Raw genomic sequence first — 18,898 nt, 5'->3', positions numbered from 1 at the left:
TTCTTCTGGTCATCTTCCAGAGGTTCATGCTCTGCTCCTATCAGACGTCTTCGTCTTCCTCCAAGAGAAAGACCAGAAATATGTCTTTGCCATGCTGGTAGGTCATCTCTTTCCCTCTCCTTTGCCCTACAGTTATGAAGAACTCATGAGTGCTGCCAGAGATGATGCTGTCATATTTTCCTCTCCCACTGTTGTTGCTGTTAGCAGGAGCTGCCCTTCTTAGCTATCCCATTGTGAAATAATGCCTGCCTCTTGCTAGCACGTTACCTGCACCTAATAAAGCTTATCTGGCCCTGGGCTCCTTAACCCAGCTGTGATAAATCATATAGGTTTGAGTTGTTTTTTCCATGTTTACAGGACTCACAGCTTCATGGCATGCCACACTCTCTCTCCCTCTCTCACACTCGCAGGAATGGAAACAGAGGCAGGCTGGTGGCTTAATAATCACATCCATCAGTAAAAAAGAAAAAAAAGCCTGCAATGTTTGAGTTGGAGCTGTTGACATTAGAAAGGGGAATAACATGTGGTTTGAAATGGATGGCAGCCATGTGGAGAGGGTTTGTTTTTGAGAGTATAGGCATCAGTTCTGTGGATCAACAAGAGTACATGCAGCTACTGTAGCAGGTCGTAGATCATCACCACCTTTACAGGAACACAGACCTGTAGAGCTAAAAGAGAATGGATGATAGTAAATAAACAAAAAGACGAGGAGAATCTAAATGTTTTCAGCTGAAACATTTGGAGCTTTATTACCAAACCTGCATATTATAGATTTGGCTCCATATTTTTGTGTTACATATATTCAAACTGCTGTTACTTAGTAACAGTGATTAAGACAGGGGAGTATTGCCTTGCCTCTGTCAAAGGCCTGAACAACTCAAAGCTGAGAGGTTTGACAAAAGCATAAAACAAGAAGGAAAAGCAAAAGATCTTTCGTCATATTTGCTTTAACTGTACAGCACAACCTTCCGCTGTGACAATGGCTCCAAAATTTAAACCTGCTTTTACTTCATTACTCTGGGGCTGGCCTCAAAGATGCTCTCTTCTGTCCGTGGCTCCATATCTTTGCTGGAATGACGATTCAAACATCAAAATGACAGCAGAAATGATCGACTTTGAAAGCAGAAATTGTCTCTTAGGAAATTGTTACACACTCAGTAAATACACCTCAGCTTTCTATTTTGTTGCATTCAGTGCTCTTAGCTTGCTGGCGCACAGATGTGGTGGCCATGCTCTATTCTATCTAGTGTGATGTGTGCATCATCACCACAGCTTGAAGCTGGAAGCCCAAAAATAAACAAAGCTAAAGTGCTTTTTTCTCATGGGTTGATGGGAAAAAAAGTTACATAAACTGCACAGGAATGGTAGCCATTGTAGTTCAAACTCACATGTAATTGGACAAATTAGCAGCATGTTAAACACTTTCAGTCAGTGACTCCCTAAAGCTTGGAACCAATGATCATCACACAGAAAAGACTTCCTCTGAAATATTTTTCCTGGTTTCTGTCTTGTCTTCAGTTGGGTTTTTGTTTTTGTGTTTTTGGAGTCCTTCTGCTTGGTTGCTTTCCTTTGCTATGGAAAGGATCCTGTGCTCATCCACTACTGCTCTTTTCTGTGGACATCAAGGCCTTTTTATGTAGCTGTGTGTTCTTTTTTTCCCATCCACACGTAACAAAGCTCTTGATCTGGTCTCTTGTAATGTTCCCCCTCTTTCTCTCTGTGATGCGTTAGTTTTGCTTTTGCAGCTTAAAGATAGTATTGCGAGCTCTTCTGGGTTGCATGTTGTGGGATTTCTGAATGCAAATGCCACATCTAAATCTCCAGACCTTTTATCGGTTTAACTGACAAAGAAGTGTCTGAGAAATAGCCCACATAAGTTCCTGCAGACTGACGGCTGTTGATAAAGGCTGCAGTTAGCAGTTATTGCAGTATTTTTGGTGAAAGTATCCAATTAAAGGTGACTATTTGCATTTATGTTTAGGTGACTGATGTAGGAATGCATAGTTCCCCCCCTCTTCATGTTGAATGTGGAGTATTTTTAGTGCAAACTCAATCTTTCTGTTCCACTTGTTGTGCTGCATCAACAACATTTTTTCCCCTCTAAAATACTTGATTTGGTTTAAACTGTAGAACGTGTGCTGTGGATTTTCTTCCTATTGTTTACAATGTAGTCACACCAGGAAGACAAACACACAGGAAAAAAACTCAACCTATTCTTTAAACCTCAGACAAGTGGTTGGAGAAAAAATGTAGGGATGTGGTTACAGCTTTGGAGTTTTACTAGTTTGAAAAGAAATGATGGAGTGGTTTGTGGTGTACTAAAATGTGCTTTACAGTGTTGGCACTCTTAAGAATGCAAGGTTAGCAGAGGCTCTGTGAATCAGCCGACAGCCATGATAATCATAAAATTAGCCAGAATGTCAATTTGGCTTCTTCTTTTCTCTTTATTCCATATTTTTTCATTCTCCCCTTTGTGTCTGTGATCCCTATCCACCCCTTTGTCTTTGTTTCTCTTACGCTTTTCTCCTGTAATTATCCTTTTTCCTCCTCTGCTTTAGCCCACCCTTCTTCCTGCCTTTTCCATCCTCTTCCCTGATCCTCACCATTTGTTTTCCCTCCACCCCCTTTCCTCCCTCCTGGCCCTCCCCTTATCATCTCTCCTCTCTCTTTTTTTTCCTTCTCTTTTTTCATTCTCCTCCCATGTTGCCTCTCTCCCTGCAGGATCAGCGCTCCACCGTGATCTCCCTCCAGAAGCTGATTGTCAGGGAGGTCGCTAACGAAGAGCGCGGCCTCTTCCTCATCACGGCAGGCATAGAGAAGCCGGAGATGATGGAGGTCCTGGCCAGCTCGAAAGACGAACGCAACACCTGGATGCAGCTCATCCAGGAAGCCATGCAGTCTATGTGAGTAGAATTCATGTCAGTGTTTTTATTTTAAAACATATGAAGACTAAATATATTACTGTACTTGACACACAATTATTTTTGCATCTTGTAATCTACATGTAAGAGCAAGCTTAGACCCCGATCTTTTCTGGTTTACCATAACCTGCAACCTCTTCCGCAGAAGAAACTCCACTGTGCTTTACATTAAGGGCTCTGTCTCTCAGAGTTCATCACCCGTCCATCTGTGATGTAAACCACGAGTTAGACCAAGCCCAGTTCTGTGGACAGAGCACTGTGCTGTCAGGAGGAGTAGCACTACTCTACCTGGGGATAGGATGTACTCAGGGACAGTCTAATGCTGGTTTGGCTTCAAGGACAGCTCACTATAAGCAGAGGATTATTTGAATGCAGCCAGTGGGAAGGAGAGAGATTAGGCACTCTGTCTCCTTCGCAGTCTGACTTCTGCCAAAACACAAATGGAGATCATGCTATTGGCAGAAATGAATTTTTTTTTTTTTAAAGGCTATGGCTTCTGTTTTTTTTTCTCTTGAACTAAAAACACCATGTGTTCATGTGCTTCAAACTTTTGGGACACTTGTCTGTTGTCCTGTGGGATGGAAGCTAATGGTTATTTTCATGACTTGTCTTTTTAAGACGAGAAATCTGTAAAATGTTGCAAATTAATGAAAATGTTTCGGAATACTGTTTTTAAGTTTTTAATTACCAAAACTTTAGTGAATAATTTAACTCCAGTTAATTGATTAAACACTTGTACACTGTAAGTGATGTAGATTTCTGGTTGTTTGTTGGTCTTTAATCCTGTCTAATTTATGGGATGTTGTACATCATCTTTATTTTCTTTATTGGACAGGGACAAGGATGAGGATGAAGGGATTCCCAGTGAGACAGAAGATGACAAGAGACAGCTAGAGACTAAAGCAAAGGAAATGAGAGGTGAGAGAAATCTATTAAATTTGTTTGTATGATAGCAAGCACACACACACATTTGCCTGAGATTTCTCACTGTTTGTCTTTGTGTCTTCCTGTCTGTCTGTCTCTGCTGGTCAGAACTGTTGAGGCAAAAGGATACAGAAATCATGTCTCTGCTGGAGGAGAAGGTGCGGCTTTTCAGAGGGATGTGGGAGGGCGTGAGCCCAGGCGAGGAGGCCTGTCGGCAGGTCCAACCTTTCTTCAGGTCACCCTGCAGCCTGGAGCCGCCTGGGGGGGCGTCCATCATGAAAGATGCCCTGCAGGAAGGTAAGAAAGACGGGTTTCTAAGATGTGTGCTGTGGATGCGTCATTCATTGAATATACTGAGAAATAAATTTGAATGAACGAAAAAAAACACAGTGAGAGGCTTGTATACTAACATTGTTACACATTGTTAGTATGTGGCATGTGTCATTGCTGCTTTATGAACATAAAGTACATCTTACACATGTTATCCTGTTTACGTTTTTAAATTTTATCATCTAGGCAAACTTAAAAGATTATAAGAAAGGTATGTAAAAGATTGAGTGGGTAAGTGCGATATCCTGAAGTTGTGTTTTTAAGCCTTAAACGAAGCGTTTTCGGCTCCTCAATCAGGATACCTATGGCCTAATCATGCCCAGCCCTTCATTGTCTGTTTTACTTTAAATGATACCACAAGTTAGAAAATAAACATCAGATATAAATCAGATTGCAATTACTTGCAAACCTTCAAACCTGTCACAGTGATTGCAGTCGGTCTGAGTCAAATTGTAATTGTGTGGAGACAAGTTGCTTCCCACCAGGCAACCTGAGGGATTAATAAAGTTCTATCTTATCTTATCTTATCTTATCTTATCTTATCTTATCTTATCTTATCTTATCTTATCTTATCTTACCTGTGATCAAAACTGATCGCATGGTGACTGAGGATGTTGTACACTGCAACTACTTGCAATGAATCTCTGACAGCAAAAACATTCAATTGAATCAATGGGCAACCACTGATTTTTTTTTTTCCTAGTTGGAAGGAGGGTTTCTTCCTATTTTTAACTCTGGTGTGACTGAGCTATTAGCATCCACTGTGGTGGGCGTCTGTCGTCTGTCCTAGACATCGGGCAGACGTGCTTGTCAGATCCCCAAATCACCTCAACTGGCTCCTTTCGATGTGGAAATGTAGCAGCTTTTCTCTGAGCCCCTCGCAAATGACTGATCTCATCAACCCGTCTCTAAGGGACAAGCCACTCTGCCTTCGAAGAAAGCTCATTATCGCTGTTTGTATCCACAGTCTTTCGGTCACTATCCAAAGACCATGACCATAGGTGAGGATAGGGAGGCAGGCGGACCATTTTTTCCCTCTTAGTTTTTGGTCTATTCTCCTTTTAGTGAGGTTTGAGTTCTTAACACCAAAGCGGTCCTAACACTGCATTTGTAAATGACACCTTGAGAATAAAACAGGGTATTATAATATCTCACTGAAGAGAAAGCACTGACTCATTCATATGTATAGCTAATATCAATTATTAAGCAAAACTTGTGTCATGACATGAGGCATAAAGCCATCTGCTAAAAAAGCACCTTATTGTTTTTCATCGATTATTACATATGGACAGTTCTGCCCTCACTTTTCATAAAAAAGTTCTGATAAATTCTTTCCACCACACATTTTTGAGGCTGCAGGTGAAAAGGATACACTCTGGCAACCACATGGAAAAATTCACTGTAAAAAAATGTGAATTTCAGTACTTTTTGTATGTAAGGAGTTTATAAACAATTTGTATGTAAAGAAAACTTGTTTATTCATTTTAATTCTTCTGATGAGAGCCTACCGTGTTATTAATCCCTAAGGAAATGATGTAATTGAGTATGTAATGAGCTCAGTAGTTGGATCCCTTCATAGCCCGAGAGAGAGATTCAAGTGTATAGCAAACATTAAAGGAGTCGGGATGCGTTTTGAGATTTTACTCCAGCGCTTGTTGGTGCTTTGGCAGTGTTGTTCATCAAATGTGTTAGAAGAAAGCGGAGAGGTGAGCTCAGAGCAATTACTGTATCCTGTGTTAAAGGTATTGAAATATATGTATGTATAGCTTTCACTTTACTTATCATTTGCACTGCTTTATTTCAAGTGTATGGGTTTACTTTGGATTTTACATGATGCAGTCTAACAACAACATGCAGGGATTTTGCAGGTGCTGCAAACTCGTGAATTTTAAGATGATGTTTTCAAGGTTTGAAAAGTGCTTGGATTTTGGATTAAGTGCTTGAAACTGTATTTGCATTACTTTAATGGGGAATTGCCGTTTGAATATTAGACAGTTTGCTTTTTAATTTCCCCCAGGGATCAATAAAGTATTCTGATTCTGATTTTAAATAATTGAAAAGAATAAATTGGAGAAAGTTTAATAACGTTTTTTTTCCATGTGTACCCTTTGAGAGATCAGTGGGTTGGAGTTTGTTATTCTAATAAGCATTAGCGTGAAAGCTGTAAATGCAAAAAAGATCAAGATCAGGAGAGTTTTAGCTCCTTCCTACAGTCAAAAATGGAAGCAAATGATTGCATAACCAATAATCAATCACAGTGTTTATTTAAAGAACTTTTAAATAACATTTTAGATATAATTAATGACCAAAATTCTCATGGACATATCCATCTGATGTCTGATATCTATTAGTTGAAATCAGGTAAGACCGCAACACAAATAAAATTTCTAGGATTATCCGCTTCCTATCTTTCCATTTCCGTAGACTAATGAGCGTGCTGGTTGGAAGGCCCTCTCCTTCATCATCTTCAGCATTCCTAACAGTGAACTGCAAACTCAGCAGGCTGTGGGGCCTAAATTAAGGCACCGTGGCCTTAACAGCAGTGCAACTGCATTGTCTGAACTGTAGAGAGGTTACATGAATAGTGTCATTGTGTTCTAAGAATTGGAAGCCAAAATAATTTAAGAGAGTTTGATCTGTTTTAAGGATTTTTACCAGTAAATGTGGATTTAAGACAATTTTGGACTTTTTACGGCCCATTGATGTCCTCTTGTAGCACAGTGACATCAAGCTTTGAGTAATAATGAAGTGAAACATTAATTTTGATTATGTATGCTGGGAAATCCTTACCGTTCTTAAAATGTAGTTGAATATGACTTGAATATGACAAAATGAAGAGAAAAGCTGAACCTGTTGTTGGTGTGTGTTCTTGTCTGTGAAGGAGCCGAGGAGCTTCGGTGGTCAGAGTGTGACTTGCGTAAGGAAACAGCTCCTTATTATTATTTAGTCCCGCTGCAGGCAAAGAGTGTTCCACAAAAATCTGGAGCTGGTTAAAAATACAAAGGATTTGTTTTAAAGTTTACAGGTTTGGTAAGTTTGTGACAGTTCAAAGAAAAACAGGCTGCAGCTCTAATGGCGGTTGGATGAATGAAGGAAAACTCCTGTAATGATTATAACTTTTCAAACTAGCAGTAAAAGTTTACCTACTCTACAGCACAATGTCTTTTTCACCTCGTCCTTGTAAAGCCTGGAGCAGTAATTGTCCTTATTTGATATGTGAATTGGCAGCAGTAATGTGATTTCTCCTCCTCAGGTTATTGTGTTTTACTGAGAATCTGCCAGACAGGAAAGGTCACAGTGTTGCATCAGTACACTGTATGCTGATAGCAATGCACACATCTTTTCAGAGTTTCTATACATTTCAAATTGCGAAGATGTTTAAACTTTTAGTGAAGAGGCTCTGTGGCGCTAATAGGTTGTCAATAGTTGCTTAGCAACAGGAGCCGGTAGCAGCCTGCCAGGATATATGGCTGCAGAGCTGAACTGTAACACAGTTAGCTGGATAATTCACTTACTGACCTGCACGCTGATGTTTCCTTCTGTGTGTGTCCGTGACAGTGGAGACGTTACAGACACTGGTGAATGGCAGCCTGGGCGGGGCCATGGCCAGCGTCCAGGAGGGAGGAGGTGGTGGTGGTGCGGGGCCGGTGTGTTTGCCCCGCAGGGCTGAGACCTTCGGAGGCTTCGACAGTCACCAGATGCACAGCAGTAAGAGTAAGTGTGCTGCTCTGAACATTTGTTGGTGTCTTTTTTCCTTTACGTTTTATTTTCTTCTTCTTCTTCTTCTTTTTTTTTTTAAACATTGTGCAATCCAGTGCAGGGAAACATGCTGAACCCCCACCTGCTTGTCAAGATAACTGCACCGACTTGGTGACTGGACTGCAAATGTGTAACAACACTGCTGAAAGCCAAAGCACAGTTTTTAAAAGTGGAATATTTCATTTTTCATCTTGAAACGGGGTTTTGGTGGTCATACCCACCTCTCCCCACAATTCCCCTGTTCAGAGCAGTTAGATAAAACATTTCAGACGGAGGCTTGGACAGCAGAGCTGGAGCTTCCTGAGGGAAAGGTGGCCTGGGGCGATATCTCTGAACTGGTGGCTTGCAAGCTGATAGTGTCGAATCCATTGAACCACAAGAGCTCTAAGAGGTCCAGATCTCTACATCGCTAGCATACCTGGAAAACTACAGCTAAACAATGATATTTTTGTCTGAGGGGGATGTCTCTTAAACACTATTGCAGCCTTGATTTATTTAAATAAGCAAACATAATGAAATATAGAGACTAATGTAAGGGAATATAACAGATAGATAAATGTGTTGACTGTTAATTATATTTTAAAGTAAATGTAGACTTTACACAAGTCTCTGTAGGTGGAGAAGGAAGAAAATGTAAATAAAAGAATAGCAGTGAAACTAAAAGAATGTAAAAGAAAAAGGCAGAACATAATTCATAATAAATAATAAATCAGATGAGATGTCAGATTCAACATAAACACAACATGAATGTAGGTCAGCAGAAAATCTTTTGATTCCTTCCCGAGTTTCTGCATGTGAGAGCCACTTATTTTATTGACATAGCAAACCCGGCTGTAACCTTCACAGGAGTCACTTGTTGACAATATAAAACCTGTAATACTTTGGATTTTTTTTGGTGGTGGGGGAGGGGGGGTTTACAAAAGCTCTCCTGCAGACTGTTTGAGAGGTTGCATATCTGAATGGCCTGCTCTGCTGCACTGATCTGTCAGACTTTGCTTTTCACTGAAATGTAGTGAGAATTTCTCATTTTCCATACATCCAAAGAAATGATGGCCGCCAAGGAAGTCGACTCTGTGTCAAAAGCATGAATTATATCTACGAGTCCGCCAATTTTAAGTGTCATTTCTGTTTTTTAAAATCATAGAATTTCACTATCACACAAAATTGCACAGGATCTCTCCCTAATGGTAAACGAAGGACTTTTATTAACCTTGTCGGAAACGACAGGGTGCAGAGAAAAAGTGTTTCCTTGCAGGGCGGGGTTGATCAGCTTGAGGTCTCGGTTGATATTAATATTAATCATTACATCACCTCACATTATTTCAGTATGAACACCAAACAAATTCTTAATTTGTACACCACGTCTACCAACTCTGTTTAAGTTACAAATCTACACACTGCTTTTTTCCTTTGATAAAAGCTAAAGCTGCGGTGTTCATTTAGCTAATTTTGTTCCTCTTCTGGGGCCTGATTAGAAGCCGGAAGGAAAATTGGTCAAAATGCAGACTGCATAAGTTAATAGACTTTCAGCATCACAGCTCTGTCATTAAGATGTGGAGATTTGACTATAATTGCAGTGTATTTATTTAATGAAATCCATGTGTCATTTAGATGCCATTGTTTTTCAGCTGCAGCCCTGGTGGTGTTAAATGACAAATGTGGGAAAAACAACCCAGCAAAACTACAAAATTGGTAAAAATGGATCTGAAGAGGTTGATTTTTCCAACCTGTAGTTACTCACTAAGTCTCCATCCTGCTTCATAAAACACGAATTTTGCTTTTCAGTTACATATTTGTGCTCATATTCGCCACCAAAACTTTTCACCAAGAAGAAAGAGTTTGCATTTAATCACCCACATTCTGATAAGTAACCATAATTCAGGCTGGGCCATTGTAATCAAGAGGTTGTTATTTCCATCTGCAGTAGTTTAGATTTGGCGGTTTGGCTCTGTTCTGGGACGTTCCCGCTCTTCCGTGTGCACATATGTGGAAGGAAAGGCAACATGAGCTGCCATAACAGAACAGCCATTAATGACAGACATTGTCACCGATGAAGTTTTAGCATTAAAAGAGGATCTGGGGTGGTGGTGGGGGTTGCAAAGCAGCCTGCAGATGTGCCACAGCTGTGGAGAAGCTAAAGGTCCTGGCATGATTTGGTGCTGGTAGTCTGTAGCTGCTGTCACCAGGAGGCAATGTCAAAAATATGTGGAACTTGTGATCTGCAGTGCTTTCCTTTCCTGTTCACCCTAGCTGTTTTTGGTTTGGTTTTTCCCCCAGCATTTGACTTTGACTGAGCAGAGCAGCTTACTGTTGTTGGGTTTGTTTGTTTTTTTTTGTTTTTTTTTGAGGACATAGCCTGTTGTTTTGGTTGAATTCCAGTCACATTTGTCTTTTTTCATATTCTAGCTCTTAGAGTTCTCCTTTTGTCTTGCAGCACTCTTCTTGATCACATCTTTTTTTCCTGTGGTTTCTCTTTATATCAGGTGGAGACAGAGATGAGAGTGAGGATATGGCGGGAGACCTGCGCAGGACTGAGTCCGACAGCGTTTTAAAGAAGGTCTGCATCCCAGCAGCCAGTTATTCTCCTTGACTCTGAAGCCAATGTGCCCCTACACGTCACAGAGAACCTGAGGGCATGTGTGGGGGTGCATTTGTCCTCCAACACTAACAATACCATTAAGATGAATTTAACTGCTTCTCTCCCTCCAATGAATTAGCCTCTTGATTCTTCCTCCCAGGTCCCGTTGCTAATGGCGACCATCAGTTGTGTAGGATTCAATAGATGATGGAAATGAATGGAGTGCCTTTAGGTGCTGCTATTGTAGCTCTGCACTGGATGCCAGCCTTTGTAGTCATTTATACTGCATATACCAGCAGCTGGACTGCACATTATTGTGTCTTGAATCTTTTAGCAGAGACAGGCTACAGTAAACGTAATGTGCTGTTTAATAAAGAAAAAGGAGCCAGCTATTCACCAGGCCATTCCTTGTAAATGCTGCTCTCTGAAAACAGAAGAGAAGCATTTAATTTTTCTTAACATTTCACCCCAGGCATGGTGCCAAAGTTCAAAGAGAGTTCAGCAGTAAAAGGACGGTGTTCAGAAGTCCGAGTCATCATTAAAAAATACAATGCAGAGTTAATTCCAGCCTTCCATCTTCTATTGTATTCACGTTGGTCTGTGCCGTTCTTTTGTAAACTGAAAATACCTTTTTAGAACCGTTCGTCTCGTCCCCATTTAAAATAAAGCGGCACGACACTAAATCCGTCATACATAATCATAGCCAGATACAATTAGACTTCACAGCACACCCACATGTGCAACTTTAATCACATTCGCTCCGTGATATATACAGTATACAGGCCCACAAGAGCACTGTACACAAGAGCAGATGTTTGCATGCGAGTATATTATTGTGTTTTAGCTTGCTCAGTGTGTCTTAATGTTTGTGTGCAGGGAGGAAACGCCAACCTGCTGCAGCTGCTGAAGAGGAACAGTGAGGTAACACTGACTTCCTGTGTCTAATTCAGTTCAAGTCGCTGTTTACATAGAAACTGCCAAAACCCTGTGTCAACGGCATTGTTACCGGCATTAATCAGCGTGTTGTCTCAAACAGCAGTAAAGCTCAAGTTCAGCCAGAATGCGTCGGCCCAGTTTGAAATCTGAAAGTCTTCCACAAACCTTTAACCACAGCACTGATCATGACTCAGAACTGTGATGGACTGTTTCCTCCTTTTGGTTTTGATCGACTCGTTTAATTATTATTACTCACTTGTTGAGGTTGATTTGCCGCTAACAGCTTTCCTTTTGCCACCTATCAAACACTTTTATACTCCATCAATAACAACATATAAATTTTTTTTAGAAATTCAAATTTGAAATTGTTTTTACTTAATCTAAACGACCCTGCTGCCCACATTTAGGGATTTACTGCTGTTTCTGTAAAAAGCTCTGCTAAGTAATAAATAACAAAATAGCTCAAAGTGAAAGTGAGCATGTGCCAAGCAAAGTAAGCTGTCATTTAATAAAAGTAGGAAGAGTTTTAAGTGAAAATTGTTATTAAAATGCACAATAATCAGAAGCAGCTCATGCAGCGTAGCGCTGTAAAATAACAGGAAGAAATAAGGCTTAACTAATAAATATGATATTTTTGCAGCATCAAAGAGCAATAAGCAGTTAATACAAGACTAAAAGTCTAAAACCATGTTAGTGGGTCGGTGAAGTTGTTTGCGTTTCATGTTGCTAACGCTGCACGCGATATAAAACCATAAATGGTGCAGAGCTTAGGCTACATGACTTTTGCAGCTTTGGGAGCATTTTCAACTGTAGGAACAACAGGAAATCAGAACATTTGATCAGGAAGAGATACATTGTCGGAAATCTGTGCAAAAATCACTGTGAATAATTTTTAAGCTGATATCCAGCCCTGAGCTGTTTTGCAAAATGGCAAAATGGGTATTTAGAACCTTTTATTTGAATAAGTCATAAACTTATTTAAGTATAATAAAACATTAACCATAAAAATATGCCCAAAGTAGTTCTAATTATTTTATTTCTTCAATTTTTCTTCCTATTTTATTTAAAAAGTAAAATTACTCCTTAGTCAGAATAGCCAGTCTTTAGCAAAGAAAAACAAGGGTTAGAATAAGTCCAAGGGGGAAACGAGTTAAGGAGGCTTTCCATGGCCTCCCTTTGTACATGCCTCTGTCTGCAGATATGGGTCCTATTCTGGTGTATTGATGCCTTTGGCTCCTTGTCATATTCGTTGAGCTATTCCTGAACATTTTTTTGCAGTGAAGCAGGGAACATTTTCCTGGTAGTTTGTGTGCTTTTGATAATATGTGTGTGCTTAGTCAGTCATGATGTGTAGGTCAGTGAATTAAAGTAGCATTTACAATAATGCAAGACTTAACGATTCAAAGAAGATCAACGTTTGTAACTTCATCTGTCAGTGGTTTTATTATCGTGGCTGCAAAGTGTGATTTTTAAAGCAATACTTGGTTTGTGGAGCTATAAACAACTTTAAGTTTAGTAAAATCAGTTTTTTATTATTATATTAAAATATTCTGTGTGACACCACAACATTTCCTCCAGACGTGTCACTTTATGAAAGCTGTTTTGTTTAGTTCGCAGTAACGTGGTTTGGATCAGTTTTGAGTCCTTGTAAACACGGATGACAAATACAAGGTTACTGTGCTAATATCTGAGCGCAGGAAAGGTCAGATCTCTGTAAAGTTAAATCAGCATATTGTTATAAATTGATATTGTATAAAACACCGCTACCAATAATGGTGAGTTTTAACATGTCAAGTGGAGCAGTAAGTAAGGCAACATCAAAGAGCTTTGTCCTTGCAGCCGAAGTGGATTTTTCTCCTGGATAACAAGAACACAGCCGGAGGTTTGAGGTTATACTCACTGCTCTCTCTTTTTCAACAGCAGGTCCTCCACAGTGTCTCCAACCTGCATCTTCTGCTAAGCACTCTGCAGGTATGATGGTTTCTAAGCAGGACAATACATCCAGCGCTCCAGATCAGAACTGACATGATGCAAGTCTGTGAAGCTTTCCAATGAAAAGAACAGAAAAAAGACCTCCATCCACACAGAGCCAGTGCAGAATACCCCACAATCCACAGGATGGGTATGTCTAACCTAATCTCTGTGGCTCTGTCTAACACAGGCAGTGGTAGTCCAGCAGGACAGTTTCATAGAGGACCAGCGGCAGGCCCTGAGTGAGCGCTCGTCCTCTTGCACATCGTTATCACGACCGTCCTCCCGGCCCAGCTCGCTGATCGAACAGGAGAAGCAGCGCAGCCTGGAGAAGCAGCGGCAGGAGTTGGCATCCCTGCAGAGACAACAGGCAGCTCATGCTGAGGAGAAGAGGAGAAGAGAGAAGGAGTGGGAGCTCAGGGAAAAGCAGCTCGCTGAGAGGGAGGCACAGGTGCACGCACAGGTAACTATGCATCATCTTCCACTAGCCCTGTTTATTATTAATAGTTTCAGGGCAGCTATAATTCTGACAGTAACCCCCCAGGATGGTTTCATGCTGCAGTGTTTCACCTCATGCAGTGTTTTATCTGATAAATTACAATGCGTACTTGTGCAGGGCATTAAAGTCTTCTGTGGTGCTTTAAAGAGATGGTACACTGCCTTCAAATATAGCTTTCACTGACAAGCTTGAAACGCTGAAAGAAAAGTTGCAGGGTCAAATTTCACCTGACAAGGCTGCAAAGGCGTGGTAGTAGATTCACCTCCACGGCTGGCTGAAACGTCGCGCTAACTAAAGGCTGAACAACATGTAGTAAACATTCTCTCTGTTTGTGAATTAGGGCAGCTGTGGCTCAGGAGGTAAAGTAAACCATCTAGTAGGTTGGTGGTTTGATTTCTGGCTGCTCCAGTCTGTGTGCCAAAGCATCCTTGGGCAAGGATATTTGACACGTTCATCATCTGTCTGAATGTTAACTTAAGATGTAGAAAAAAGTGGGTGAATGAGACACATGAGTGCTCAATTGTGCAATTTATTCTCATTGTTTTCCATATTAAATTACTGCCAAATGGCAGAATGATTACAAAATAGTGATCACTTAGTTATCCAGATCTGCAAAGAAACTAATGTTTAAGAGTTTGAGCATTACAACAGTACAAGAAACCCGAACTATTCGAGCAGACATGGAGATGATTAACGTTCTTTTAAAAAGCCACAACTTCTGGATTAACCCTCGAGTTCTAACCCACCACAGGGTTACGTCTAATCGTACATTTTGAAAAAACACACCTGAATCGTGATACTTGCAATAACAATGTTAGTATTTTCTGATTGCTTTGACTTTGGAGAAATTTTATTTTGATGGGGTTAGGGATTAAAGTTCAGGGTGGTACGCTGATCATATGCTGCAGGTGTAAACAGCAACAAGAGCAGCAGTCTATGGTTTGTTTACTGGTAGTGACTGCACCTTGGATGATATGAGCAGTATATCCTTGCATCTGTCGAGTGGGTCATTGTTTGTTTAAATGAATTTCACACTCATTATCACCAGCGCGTGTGATTCCCTGCAGTGTGTCCCCAAAGTTTGAATACTTAGCCCACAATCAACTTAATGTCGTTTAAAATCAACAAGTTAAATGCAGTTGTGATCAGCTTCATAATGCACAGCAGGCAGCAGCACCTGTGGAGTTATGAAGTTGATTTAATATATGAGGAGACAAGAAATTATTCAGTCAGCATTGGTAAAGTCTAGACTTCAGTTTTTTTTTTTCCAGCTTATTTTTTCCTGATGGGGAAACGTGCACTAAGGAGAGGTTGAGACACTGAATGTGATCACAATATTAAATCAGGCAGTCATTAGCTTTTATTCATTCAGGCTCAGTTATTGCAGGTTTCCACTAAAGGAAAGGAGCTGAAAACATACGATGTGACGCCTCACGTGTCTGTCAGTTCAATAAATCAATCTACACTTGTATCAACCGCTGCAGGAGGAGGAAATCCTGAAGCGGCAGAAGGACCTGGAGGAGGAGAAGCAGGAGCTGCAGAACAAGAAGGAGGAGTACCAGAAGGACCTGGAGAGACTGAGAGATGCCCAGAGGAAGCTGGAGAGGGACAGGGAGGCTATGCAGCGGCACCTCAACAAGATGGAGGACCTGCGTCTAGCTGAGGTGAGCAGGGACTCTCTGAAAATCATAATAATGATAACACGATCTGCTGATCCCTGCAGGGAAACCGCCTCTTCTGTCGCCCCTCAGCTGCAGGGGAACACGGTGTGAGCCTGGAGGGATTCATTTTTTGCACTCAATGACACTCCAGCCTGGTTGATGTTTATGGATGCTTACAGCAGAGGCTTGAACTTGGGTCCTCTTAAAAGTGGATTTAAAAAAGCTCTTGGCCACATTTTAACTGGCGAGCGTCGCTGCAACGCAAACCAAACAGCACTGTTATGTTTCTCCAAAAAATCTAAATATGATCATTTTCCAAAACTGAGCTCTTCTAGAAACAGTCGTGCTCATCATTTAGCAAAAAGCCTTTCATGCATATTCACATACAGATGTAGACCGCAGCTGTTCATCTTCCTAAGCGCCTCTTGTTCCTTCCTTTCCAGAGGACTCCCTCTACAACGTCTGATGAGTTCGCTGGCAGCTCCCAGTCTCTGGAGCTGGACCCGCTGGAGTTCTCCTCCTCCTCTTCCTCCTCTCTGCCGAGGCTGCAGCCCCAGCGGTCCAAGCCCAAAGGGAAAGGCCTCAATCCCTTTACCTCATCCTCCACGAACCTCAAGGGCAGCGAAGGCAACAACCAGATCTCAAAGAGCCTCCTGCAGCTAGCCAAGAACAAGGGCAAAGATGGGAAGGAGAAGGAGAAGAAGAAGAAAAAGGCCAAAGGGGGGAGCGCACAGTCAGCAGGTATAAGATGATAAACTGGCTGGATCGAGTCGAATTGTTCAGTGTTTCACAGTGAGTCAGCAGGTTGGAGTGGAGTGCTTTTTGTCAAGGATGTACTGTGTTTAGTTATTATTGAAAAGGAGACATTATTGGTAGACATGTGGATGGATGGATAATGGAAGAAGAAGGAAGGATATGTCAGGTCTACAGCTTAGTGCAAAGTTTCAAGGTAGTTTTTTGTTTCCTGCCACAGTGCATCATCTGTCACAACCAGCCAAAAAAGTTAGTGTTCTTTATGACTAATGTAGAAAAAATAATAATTTTTTTGACCTTATAAAGTTAGAATTTTTTTCTGCTAAACTGCAGCACTTCAGAGAAACCACCACGGAAATGATTGGAGACAAAATCCAAACTGTTTATTCTGTTTAAATGTATGCTCTTAAGTATCTAATCTGAAGCCAAGTCGGAGTTAGACGTATGAAAGGAGAATGTTTCAAAGTTTTACCTTTTTTTTTTGGTGCAAAATTCAATCTTTGTGTTACTATCCCACCACGACAGCTCAGTTTGATGACACTGCCTCAGGAAACAGAATGAAAATGTAAACTAAAAAGAAGATATTTTAGGAGAGAGCCGCTTGAGTTGATATATGCACCTGGCTAACGTTGGAATATACATTACAAACACGAAGACTAGATTTTATCTTTTGTTTTCCCCTATTGGAAGAACATGAACAGGGAGTTTCCTGTTTTCCTACTGCCCAGTTTACATGCATGATGGTGTTTCTAGTCTAACTGCATTAGAACTACAAACAGAATAAAAAGGCTCCATATAAATACCTCAGCCAGAAAGAAACGGGTCCAGAATTAGTTACATTTGCATTGGATTCAGAGTGGAGAAATATTCCGTTTCCTAATCCAATTAAAGAAAATTTGAGCATTTTTCCTGCACAAGTCCACAATGTTGATGTACATATGCGGTGACGTATGCTTCTGCTCTTTGTAGAAATGTCTGCTTCTGATCTGAACAGCTTCTTTCTGAATTTTTTAAAATGCAAATGCTTAATGAATAAATAACACTTAAAAAGAAAATCCACCTTTAGAGAGCTGATCAGTGATTAGAAATACATTGTGCATCCCTGCATGTAAACACTATATTGCACCATATTAAACCACTTTCTGTGTCAGCTGTTGGCCTGATATGTTCTGTCACAATGAAATTGATCAGAATGATCTGAAGCCAATCTTGTTTTAAAGCAGACTTGAAAAAACTGTGAGCTCAGTGAGAAGCAGACGTGTAATTTTGGTCACATGCTCAGATCTGCTCAGGCTGTCACGAGGTCTCACATGGAGCTTAAATTTGTTACAATATTCAATTAGTCACAAAAGTAAATTATTCAACTGTCCTACATTTTTAGGGGGATCTTGAACACTGTTAGAAGTGAGCTTATGTCTGACACAGAAGAACTACACTTGTTATAAAACACATGAACTACATGTAGATGTGAACTGATGGTTCTGAAATGAGCAGTGAGCCAGCATAAGGCCACACAGTTGGGACTCCCTGTTGGTAACAACATATCTTTAGGAGTTTATTTTGTGTTTGCATTAAAGTGCCCAAAGGGGAATGCTAATATCCTACCCAGCTGTGACTGCAGCAGTGTGTTTGCTGTGTGTTGTGGGTCTCTTAATGGCAGCAGAGTTCAAAAAGAGATACTATAGTGTTGAATTTAGACTATGCAGTTAACCCATACTGGCCAGCTTCATTATACAGCTCCACCAGTAACAGTTTTCAGTACGTGTTACTAAGAGCTTAAACAGAAGCTACGGTGTCATTGATGACAACCACCACCCTTGAGTAATGAATTGTTTATGTTTAAATTAGCAGCAAATAAACATCAGTGACAAAAAGGGTGTCCACTAAACCATTTCAGATCTTCTTTGGGTGTAATTCCATTTCAGCGTCACCATTTTCTCTTGCATTTTCCCCACTATAATTTCCTGGATGGCTCAGAAAGATTAGAGGAAATGCTATAGAATTTTGAACATTTTCACTTGTGTTACTTCCATAACAGCTTAGAGGCATAAAGGCTTAATAAAGCCTGGACTTTATTCTTGGTCTTTTTCTCTGTGTTCAGTTCCAACACAAATTTGCCAGTTGCTGCTTCTGGGCTAATCACTGTAAATGTAAAGGCTGCTGGTGCTGGACAGTACTCACCCTGAGGCACACAGGCACACCCTGTGTTGCAGGAACTCTGACCTCCCGGGTTCATGCAGTGTGGACACTATTCAGACAAGTGTTCTTGCAGCAGTGATACGGGCAACTCTGAATTATTTGGAACTCATATTTCAATTTCTGTGCAAAATTTGGTGACACTATGTTACAAAAGCCTTATAACTCAGATTCTCTCGTAGACTGTGGTTTCTCTTTTGGCCTCCAGCAATGGAAAATGGAGGACAAGCCTATTGTCCTTGAAGAAAAACAAGCTGGGAGTTTCTGCAAATATGTTGCTGTTACTAAATTTCAGCCATGAGTTGCATTTTGGAAGCATTTAGTTCTCGTTTTGGCATTTAGAGAATATTTGTGGGTTGCAAAATCCTGA

General features: G+C 40.7%; 1 protein-coding gene across 7 annotated transcripts in view; it reads left to right on the top strand.

Moving 5' to 3' along the window:
* Positions 1 to 18,898, top strand: part of LOC101471219 (A-kinase anchor protein 13) — a 122,076-nt gene that overhangs the window by 100,230 nt on the left and 2,948 nt on the right. For 5 of the 7 annotated variants that reach the window (XM_024805051.2, XM_014414189.4, XM_024805002.2 and 2 more), the window contains 11 exons: positions 21 to 97; positions 2,722 to 2,903; positions 3,757 to 3,839; positions 3,954 to 4,142; positions 7,734 to 7,889; positions 10,418 to 10,491; positions 11,389 to 11,433; positions 13,369 to 13,419; positions 13,610 to 13,882; positions 15,400 to 15,582; positions 16,023 to 16,320. In XM_024805051.2, coding sequence (XP_024660819.2) covers positions 21 to 97; positions 2,722 to 2,903; positions 3,757 to 3,839; positions 3,954 to 4,142; positions 7,734 to 7,889; positions 10,418 to 10,491; positions 11,389 to 11,433; positions 13,369 to 13,419; positions 13,610 to 13,882; positions 15,400 to 15,582; positions 16,023 to 16,320 — 1,611 coding nt within the window. The remainder of the gene's footprint in view (positions 1 to 20; positions 98 to 2,721; positions 2,904 to 3,756; positions 3,840 to 3,953; positions 4,143 to 7,733; positions 7,890 to 10,417; positions 10,492 to 11,388; positions 11,434 to 13,368; positions 13,420 to 13,609; positions 13,883 to 15,399; positions 15,583 to 16,022; positions 16,321 to 18,898) is intronic. The other 2 variants (XM_014414180.4, XM_014414177.4) reach the window with 2 other exon arrangements.

This window comes from Maylandia zebra, linkage group LG1, assembly GCF_041146795.1.
Source record: "Maylandia zebra isolate NMK-2024a linkage group LG1, Mzebra_GT3a, whole genome shotgun sequence".
Classification (NCBI taxonomy): Eukaryota; Metazoa; Chordata; class Actinopteri; order Cichliformes; family Cichlidae; genus Maylandia; species Maylandia zebra.
This window is presented reverse-complemented; position numbering and strand designations above follow the sequence as displayed.